A 10,740-nucleotide genomic window follows, 5' to 3' on the forward strand; every position below is an offset into this window, starting at 1 on the left:
AAAATCTTTATTCTTCATAAAATCTAGCTTCTTCATGACAGCTACTGGAATATGTCCAAGCCTTTTATGCCAGGTTTCAACATCAATCTTCAAAATCCTGTTGCAAGACAACTTCTAATCCTTTGGATTTCCTCGTATTTGTCTGTTTTCTTTGGAATTAAGAGGTACAAACCACCTTAATCTTTACCAATCCCCTTCACCTTCCTAATGAACAGATCCTGGAAGACACAAAATGTTGGAAAAAATTCATTGAACATTGTAACTCTCTTGTCAATTTAGAAACTGACAGTAAGTTATATTTAAATTCAGGCACACACAACACATCATGTATGGTACCATCTCATGTAAGATTATAACTGCCTTGATAAGTAACAGGAACAAACTTACCATTTGGCAGGCTACATTACATCTTCTATGTTCAGGTAAATTTACTATATCGTCCAACATATTATGATTTGAAGCCATATGATCTGTTGCTCCAGTATCTATAATCCAAGGATCCCTACAATCTTTCAACAAACATGAGTCATAATTACCTGTCATATTAACTGTGTGATCCTCTGCCTTCTCTTTGTTTAGCAACCTCATTATCTGGCCATACTGCTTCTCACTGAAGAAGTTTGACATTCCTTTAGGCATTTCAGCTTTTCCTTTATTCATGGCATTCTCTTGAACATGACTGCTATTATTCGCAGTTGCATTTACCTGCTTGTATTGTTGCTGCCTTTTTCCTTTGTATCCAAGTGGATACCTATGCAACTTGTAACAAGTGGCCTTTGAAGTGGCCTTTGAAGTGGCAATACTCAAAATACAAGTCATTTAGCCTTTTAAACTTCGACTGATTTCCTCTTGTTCTCATGAAAACTGTGGATTCATTCATTTTATTTGCTAAGCTAATATGAGAATTAGACACATAGACTTTCCTCTGATTCTCTTCATTTATTAACATTGCAAAAGGCACGACTAACTAAAGGTGATGGAGATTGCAATAGAATTTGACTTCTAATTGCTCCATATGATTCATTTAATCCCATTAAGAACTGAAAAAGCCTTTGTTGCTCTAGATGTTCAATAAAATCTCTTGTTCCAGCAGTAACTAGGAGTGAGGGTAAAAGAGAACCATATTCATCCCGTAATGACTTCAACCTAGAGTGATAAACAGAGATACTAGAGGTACCTTGAGAGATTGTAGCTATTTCTCGCTAGAGATTATAGACTCTAGAATCATTGACTTTGTTGAATCGATCTTCAAGGTCCAACCAAACCTCATGAGCATTTTCAGTATACACAATACCATTTACCAATTCTGAAGATACAGTGTTCATGATCCATGTCAGCACTGTTGCATTGACTCGCTCCCAGTCCTCGCCCAAATCTTCAGTGAATTGAGACTTTGTACAACTTCCATCAATAAACCCTAATTTCCTCTTCGCTCGCAACACAATCACCATAGCTTTGCTCCAGAAAGAATAGTTTTCCGTTCCTTTTAGCTAAATTGAAATTATCACATTGCTAGGATTATCGGATGGTTGCATGAATAATGGATGCCTAGGGTTGTCGATATCAAAATTTGCCATTGTTGAGCTTCAATTTCAACTCAAAAGGGAAATCTATGAACTGACAGTATCGTCTTAACAAAAGCTAGAAATAGAACTACTCTGTCCTCGATCGAGTCACTCAAGCTCCGATACCATGATAAAATCCACCATTAGAGGGTGGAGGAGTGAAGCTGAGACTAAATCGAAGGAAGAAAAAGATGAAGATTTTGGAAACAATTATCAATTACAGAGAAAATGGAGAGAAAATACAATGGCTTATTAGCCAGTAACACTGTACACGTGGTGTGCATATATAATTAACTTCTAACACTAACTAATTAACTAACTTTCTACTATATACAACTATCACCTAACTGACTTTGTCACCCTTCAAGCCTTCATCTTTATAACTGTCACCAGCTGTCACTCTAACCATCTCAACACAGATCTCACACGAAAAAGAGCTGAGAACAGATTTTGAGATTGAAAATTCCTTTACTGAGATCTGATTTTTGTAGCTTTTAAAAACTGAGAGGAAAAACATAAAAAGTAAAAAGTTTAGGCTGCTTTCATACTCAAAAATAATTAGTTGTTGTTGTTGATTGAAGGAAGTATTCTATATTTCTCACCTGGACTTCATAAAAATGGGTTGCACCTGGAATTGAAGCTGTTTACTAATGCTCTACTGTTTGAACCTGCTCATCTTTGATTCAGCCTTTATTTGGCTATTTGAAGCTTGTTTTTCGAGTTTTTCTAGGTGCACTTCCTGAACTTGTACCATCTGTTTAATGAATGATTATATTTAAATGAATCTCAACTTGTTATTGCTCTGAATAGTTATTCAATAGATCTGAAAATTGATTTCATATGTGTTCAACATGTTGAAGAACAATTTGCCTGAAAATTAGTCTCTCTTAACTTCGAATTGGTTGTGCATTCAACTGACAGTGATTCACTATTCGTTAATTTGAGATCTATGATATATTTTCTGGTTTGAAGATTTCAAAGATTAAAGTTGAGAATGGACTGTTAAGTGTTCAAAGTGTAAGGAGCAGAAGCATGAGTGGAATCAGTTGCCCACAATTGATTTATTTTAGTAATTTAGTAACACTTTTGTTTTTGAGTCGTAATTGAGAAGGATAATTTATGGAAAATGGTTATTGATGTAATGAATTCGTTTCGTTTCTTTCCTGAAATTGAACCATTCATATATTGATGCTAAAAGATATATGATTGTTTCCTAATTTCTCAGCTGTCGTATGCAAATCATTTTGAGTTTGAACGACATTTTTCCTTGGTGAATCGCTGGGCCTTGTTTTCCATAAACATTTGGGCCTAGCCTTCACATTTATATTGGGCTCAACTTCTAGCCCATTAGAAGCTTACAGATTCAAAGATGAGAGTTGGGCCATCTTTATCCTCTAAGGTCGTATTAAGCTGTATGATCAAACTTGAACCGTCTTTGATTTTAACTGGATTGGACGACTTTTACTAATTAATCAGATTTTCGATCAAGTAGACCCAATGCGAGTTTTCTCAAATATTCTTATCTAATTAACTATATCCATGCAGGGGGTGTGTAATCATGGCAAAATATTAAGCAAGTAATTGTATACTTTTCTCCCTAATGCCTATCCATAATTTATGACCTTCACATTAATCTCAAAGTTATGTAGAATAAATAATTATGAACATTCATAGCCTGCTTTAGGCACACACTTAATAATAAATCATCATGGATATGGGTAAAGTTCCCGTGGTATAGTCATGATATGTAACCCCAATTTCAAGTGCACGTTCGTGTGACTTGACCCCAACTTCAAATAATAATGAAATAAACATGTTATGAATCGTGGGTACGTTTCACGTGGCGTAATTTTCATATGTAAAAAACGATAAGTGCACGATATCATGACTTGTTTAAATAAATTTCATAATTGTTTAAAATAATTAAAAGAGAAAGGTAAAAATGCACATAGGTTTAAAATATGTATTAATCAGATAACTAAGCCGAGTGTAATTGTAAATGACCGTGCAAAACTACGGAATTCGGGAGTGCCTCATACCTTTTTCCGGCTTAACAGAATTCCTTATTCGGTCTTCCGTCTTCGTATACTTCAAAATAGAGTAAAAAATTTCCTTGAATTACGATTTAAAATAAATGGTGGCTTGGGACGCCGTAAATCATTACTCCAAGTGGCGACTCTCTAAAAAATAAAAATAAAATTAATCCCATTTTCAATAATGTCACTTAAATTGGAAAAAAAAAATTCCCGAAAAAGAAGGTGTGACACATGGGGAATAGACTTCATTGATAATCATCATCAAACGACTTTATAATTCGATAAGCGTTCTCAAGAAGCTGAGAGAAATACCCATTTGACGGGAGCAAGTATGGCTTTTGTAGTGCCATTCTACAAAGCATGGTTCTTTAAGAATTGGTACCAATTCTAGATTAAATCAGTTCCTAAGATCTTACCAACATTTTTGCATGCATGTCATGTCATTAGAACTAGCGACAAAAGAACTAGGAACAGAATGACACAAAAGGACAAACTGTATTTTATTGAGTAAAGGATGAAAGGGTTTTACAACTAAACAAGCAACCCAATAGACAAAACTCACACAAACAGAATGGAGGGATAGAAGGGTTTAACTCAATAGACAAATAAAATCTGGATCACAACCCTGAAATAACCCAGATAATAGAAAAAACATCAAAACAAGCTACCAAGATTCCTTCCTATTGAGGAGGGAATGACTTTTCAATTGCTAGGCTTGACATTTAGCCACAAATTTGCTCATCAGAATCAGCAGAGACTTCTCTAATTTCAACATCATTAGCTTTAGTTAGCAAGTTCCTGAGAGGATTCTCATACTCCATGTTGCCATGCATCATCCCCACAAAGTGTGCATCATGATGTGCAGGTAAAGGATTCTGTACAAAATGAGAAATCAGATTAACGTGGAAGTAAACAACAGAAAGATAAATGCAACCTTCGCAAATTGAACAAACTTTAGCCTTGTGAGGTAAATTAAATCTACCTTTAGCTAGAAATGATATTGTGGATGTGAAAGTAGAATAAGCTGTGAAAAACTAGAAACAATATTATATTGCTTTTGATATATGTTACAGTATGTCCCTATGAATTACCAGGTCCCCTCTATATATCAAGGGAGATCTACTTTTTGAGACATTATCTTATAAGAAACATAAAACACAAAATCCTTGATTTTGAAGATCGTTGGTTCCTTTTTTGACTAATTCCGTGATTTCTGTCATAATGATTGGCTAACGATGATAATTACGGACCCCTATCGGATGAGCTGGCAAAGCTTTTCTTCAAGGTCATTAGAAATAGGACTGGTTATGCCTTCGATAAACTCGAGGGCAAATCTGTGGTCTTGATGCTTGGTTTTGACGATGCTTTTAAGTCTGACAGTATCATATTTCGATTTTGGTTGACTATGTTGGGCATCAGATCGAACTTTGGACTTCGATATCGAACTTGGTTTCACCCGTAACTTTGATTTCTAACTATTATAGATGTGTCGACCCTGGCCTACCATTTCAGATTCTCGATCGAGAATCGAGCTCGATTTTACTCGTATACAGATAGTCCCCTCGTTTTTTGGAGAGTAGGCGACGAGAAACGATATGAGCCATTGGTTCTCACTTTGATAAACCATGACGTAAGCGACAAAAGGTAACTAAAACGTTCCGTCGGTCCAGTTTTCAAGGCCTTAAATGCTGGTCAGTCAATGGTTGGCCACTCCCCGTTTTAAACCGTCATTTGAAAATTATAAATACCCCATTCTTCATATGTTCAAACTTTAGTTTCAAATCCTCTCCATTCTCATCTTCAAAATCTTTGCATTTCTAAGCGATTGTACCTGAGATTTCTACAAGATTCTTCGCCTGTCTTCATCTTGAATACTAAGTGTTGCCTTTTACCTTCTTCTTGTTATTCTTTATTCAAAGGAAAAAAAGTGGCTAAACCTCTAAAACAGTTCCACAAAAGGAAACTGCCTCTTCGTCGCGGTCGACCGGTGAGCAACCAGCGGCAGAGCCACATCTTGAAACGTTCATTTTCGGTGGATGCTCGATCAGTGTTGATTTTAAGGTCGAAAAGACTTCTTCGGTACCGGGTTGGTGCGAGTCGGTCTCAAGGTATAATTGTTCGATTACCGAGAGCCTCTTCCCTAAGGTCAAAGAAGATTGCAATTGAGTGGATAAGCACGTGGTGGTGCCTGTGCCTGAGGAGGCGATTACTACTCACGTGGAGGTTTTTTTTAAGTGTTTACACTTATTCCTTCATGTTGGGTCCCTTAGACTCGGTTATCATTGCCTTTTGCAATAGGTACGAGGTGACCTTCGGTCAAATTCACCCTTCTTTATGGAGGATAGTTATTCTCCTCTGCTTTTTTGTAAACAAAATCGAGGGATGTCGTTGTGCTTCTATTATATTTTTTTATCTATATATAGTGTGCTTATTCATCCTTAAGTCCAATCCACATCTTTCGGTCTACATTTTCTTTAAGCTAGTTGAAGTATCTTCTAATTAATTATGACATATTGCAGGAGAGAGATGACAAAATAATGACCAATCTTGATTTGTATTTCAACTTTTTTTTTTTGGTGAAGAAATTTTTATCTATACACTTTTCCATTATTACATCAATCAACTCTAGCGATTCTAATTATCCAGTATTCTATCTATGCAATAGGTTTTCTATCCAGTCTTTTTTCTTGGCACTCATATTTCTATTCCGGTATATGATCTTCCTCATTCTGCATTCTTGTTTAATCTGGTGCAACATATGTTTAGTAGCGGGATTATGAGGTCCCATACAACATTATTTCTAGCCTTTCATATCCAGTATATCAGAGCAGCAAGTATGGCAATGACAACTTCCCTGCTTCTCTTGCCTTTGATAATTCTATCCATTCTCTTCCATATCCCTGCTATATCAGTCAGCTGTAATCATATGCCTAACTAAGAAAGCACTCCCTATAAGCATTGTTTGGAGAATGAGCATTCAAAGAACAGATGTTGTATAGTCTCCACTTGTATCCCATAAATAAGGCATCTATCATCTTGGCTTATACAATATGATATAGTCTAGCTTTTGTCTGTGTCTTTGGTGCATGGTGAGCCAGCAGATAAAGTTGTGCTTAGACAAGTTCATCTTATTCCACACCCATATTCCCAATGACTAGTCTTCATTTTCTCCCATTCTCTATAAGTAGCCACCCTTGATTGTGTACTGTCCATTGGTATTCAACTAACCATTTTGAGTAAAACCAGGAGCAAACATCTCCCTGATCATACAAATTTTTTTACAATACCAACAAGAATTAGTGGGGCATGTGTACTTCCACCAATCTTTATCTTTTAATTAAACATTACCTATCCATTTCACCCATAGATTATCAGTATTTTGTGCAATATTCCAGACATATTTAGCAATTGCAGCTTCATTCTCTTTTATTATGTCAGTGATTCCCAGCCCTCCTTCATGTTTAGTCCTACACACTAAGTCCTATGTTACTAATGGGGGCTTGTGTGTGATTATTTTCCAATCCCATATAAAGTTTCTACACATAGCTGTTATTCCCTTGGGCACTTGGTTTGGTAGTATGAAGATGGTCGACCAATAACTGTGTATATGTAGCAATACTGAGTTAACTAGTTGCACTCTCTCTGCATAGGAGATGTGCCTTATACCCCAGTTTTTGATTTTAGCTGCTATCTTGTCCATGAGTACCTCACAATCCATTTTGGATATTCTTTTGACTAAGATGGGCACTCCAATATACCTAAATGGTAGGCTCCCGTTTTGGCATCATATCATCTCTATAAGATCATTTTGGCTTTGGACTAACATATTTACACTGAGATGTTGCCTGATGTGTTAGAGCCTATGTACAAATGCCAACAAGTCTAACATCTTCAGTGTAAATATGTCAGTCCAAAGCCAGAATGATCTTATAGAGATTTACTGTAAGGCTTTTAACGAATGGCATTCAACCAACCATTCTAAGTAAAACCAGGGGCAAACATCTCCCTGATCCTACAGATATTTTTACAATACAAGCAAGAATCAGTGGGGCATGTGTACTGCCACCAGCCTTTATCTTTTAAGTAAACATTACTTATCCATTTCACCCATAGATTATCAACACTTTGTATGATATTCTAGACATATTTAGCAATTGCAGCTTCATTCCATTTATTATGTCAGTGATTCCCAGCCCTCCTTCATGTTTAGTCCTACACACTAAGTCCAATGTCACTAATGGGGGCTTGTGTGTGATTATTTTCCCATCCCATATAAAGTTTCTACACATATCTGGTATTCCCTTGAGCACTTGTTTTGGTAGTGTGAAGATGGTCGACCAGTAACTGTGTATATGCAGCAATACTGAGTTAACTAGTTGCACTCCCTCTACATAGGAGATGTGCCTTGTACCCTAGTTTTTGATTCTAGCTGCTATCTTGTCCATGAGTACCTCACAATCCATTTTGGATATTCTTTTGATTGAGATGGGCACTACAAGATACCTAAATGGTAGGCTCCCATTTTGGTATCATGTCATCTCTATAAGATCATTTTGGCTTTGGACTAACATATATACACTGAAGATGTTAGACTTGTTTACACTGAGATGTTGCCTGATGTGTTAGAGCCTATGTACAAATGCCAACAAGTCTAACATCTTCAGTGTAAATATGTCAGTCCAAAGCCAGAATGATCTTATAGAGATTTGTATCTCAACTCTGTTGTCGTAAGACTTTTAACGAATTTTACTTTTGAATTACTGTGTCATATATATGAAAAGCTTATAAAAACCTAATTTTTTTAGAAGCTCTCCGGAATTTCATTAGTGAAAAGTTTGATTGTTTACATGAATAGTGTTTTCCTCAACGTAAAGGAAAATGACGATAAAAAAAGATCCAAAAAAACATAAAACAAGGCTAAACGAGGAGAGTTTTTGGTTGGTGACTTGAGAGAAATATCGCAAGCTTTTAGTTTCCTCGAAGATGTATTAATTGTTGAAAGCTGTCCTTTCATGGATTTGGCTTTTCAAACCATTTTGGAGATAAGCAATTTTTTTAGATAAGTTTGAAGGCGATTTTTAGAAAAATTATTTCAAGGCAAGAGGAATGCATGCCGTGAAAGGCAACTTATCTGCCATTAAATTTCATTTTTTTCGCTTTTCTAGATCCACCTATGTAACGATTCGATCGGTCATTTTAAACTCTAACAATCGTTCGGCGGTTTGACACCTTGAGTATCTTCACTTCATGTATTATGACTTTATCATGTATTCAGATTAGATTTTCGGTAAGATCAGAGTCGGTTTGGAAGAATAATTTTCAATTTGGAAGCTTTAAGTTGGAAGAGTTGACCAATATTTGACTTTTGAGTCAACGCCTTCGGATATGAGTTTTGATGGTTCCGTTAAGTCTGGATGATGATTTTGGACTTATGCGTATGTCCGAATTTGGATTTGGAGGTACGTAGGCTAATTTGATGCTTTTTGGCGAAAGTTGGAAAATTGAAGGTTTACAAGATTGATAGGTTTGACCAAGAGTTGACTTGGTTAATATCAAACGGATTTTGGTTTCAGTAGTTGGTATTGGTCCGTTGTGTCATATGGAACTTGATTGCACAAATTGAGGTCATTCCGGGATGATTTGGTATAGTTCGATGTCACGACCCTAAACCCGAACCCGATCGTGATGGCGCCTCTCGTGAAGACAAGGCCAGCCGATTAAACCCAATTCACTTTTTAAATAGTTAAATAACATAGAAGCAGTCTAAAACATGATATAGCAATACTAAGTAGCGGATAATGTCATTGAAGTGTGGAAGTACAACCCAACATAGCCCTAACCGGGGTGTCACAAGTCACGAGCATCTATAAAATCTAACACAAGTTTGAAAGGTCTACAACTAGTAAAAAAGTCTGATATGAGATAGAAATGATAAAGAGGGAGAAACACGGGTCTGCGTACGTCAAGCAGCTACCTCGTGAACTCCGAATGTCTGCCGGGAGCTCTCAACTCGCACTGGCAGGATCAGCAATGCCTAAATCTGTACACAGCGGTGCAGGGAGTAAAGTGAGTACTCAAACTCAGTGAGTAACAAATGTAAATAACGACTGAAAGTAAGAACACACGTAAGGCATAAGGCATGCTATAATGAAGCAATAAAACCATTTAAAAACAGTACAACAGTGGAAAGTCAAGAAAAATCCTCTTTCAACAAATAAACAAGTAATTGACAGGTAATTAAGGTAGAGTAAACAAATAGAAGTTCGCCCCTCGGGCACAATATCAATAAATCTGCCCCTCGATCAATATCTCAGAACAATACCAGTCCCTCGGGCTCAATCTCACATCACAATGGGTACCCGCGCTCACTGGGGGTATGCAGACTCCTGGAAGGGCCCCTTACGGCCCAAGCGCAATAACAAGCCATCTCGTGGCATCAAAACTAGGCCCTCGGACTCATATCAATCAAGCCACCTCGTGGCGCATATATCTCAAGCCCTCGGCCTCAAATCAGTATCAGTGTTTCCTCACAACTAGGCCCTCGGCCTTACTCAGTCAAAAATACTCACAAGCCCCTCGGGCAATAGTAAACAGTGTTTCTCGGTCCAAATATCATTTAAGTCTTAAAACTGAGTAAACATGGTTGGGTATGAAAACAGTGAAAAATAACAGGACTGAGTTCAAATGTAAAGTCAAAACAGTGAGGAAATATCAATAAAAATCCCCGAAGGGTGCAAATAGTTAGCACTAGGCCCAAATATGGCATTCAGCCCAAGTAATGATTATAGCAAACAGTCTTCAATCAAATATGCGATAAAATCATCAATCGGGACGGACCAAGTCACAATCCCCAATAGTTCACGACCCCACGCTCGTCATCAAGCATGTGCCTCACCTTAATATAGAACTACGATGTGCAAATCCGGGGTTTCAAACACTCAGAGCATTATTTACAATCATTACTCACCTCGAACGGGCTAAATCTCTAGCTCATGACTCCATTGCCCCTCGAATCGGCCTCCACGCGAGTCGAATCTATCCAAAATCGGAACGAGGACGTCAAAATATGCTAAGGGAACAAAGCCCAAGCGAAAACAATCAATAAAGGGCACAAATTCCGAAATTATCAAAACCCGACC

At 37.2% G+C, this 10,740-nt stretch overlaps 1 protein-coding gene across 1 annotated transcript; it reads right to left on the reverse strand.

Moving 5' to 3' along the window:
* Positions 1 to 935: 935 nt before the first annotated feature.
* LOC142181554 (uncharacterized) lies at positions 936 to 1,451 on the reverse strand. Its single transcript, XM_075254469.1, has 2 exons — positions 1,261 to 1,451; positions 936 to 1,146 (listed from the first exon to the last, which is right to left on the reverse strand). Exons 1-2 carry the CDS (start codon positions 1,449 to 1,451, stop codon positions 936 to 938), a joined length of 402 nt encoding a protein of 133 aa, XP_075110570.1.
* Between the last annotated feature and the right edge of the window lie 9,289 nt (positions 1,452 to 10,740).

Source organism: Nicotiana tabacum, chromosome 6 (genome assembly GCF_000715075.1).
Source record: "Nicotiana tabacum cultivar K326 chromosome 6, ASM71507v2, whole genome shotgun sequence".
Lineage (NCBI taxonomy): Eukaryota > Viridiplantae > Streptophyta > Magnoliopsida > Solanales > Solanaceae > Nicotiana > Nicotiana tabacum.

Excerpts from the sequence above, each read along its gene's own strand:
- LOC142181554 (XM_075254469.1), bottom strand. The coding sequence starts at position 1,451 with ATGGTGATTGTGTTGCGAGCGAAGAGGAAATTAGGGTTTATTGATGGA. Across the intron at positions 1,147-1,260 it reads GAAAATGCTCATGAGGTTTG|GTTGAAGTCATTACGGGATG; the intron begins GTTGGACCTTGA and ends TTATCACTCTAG.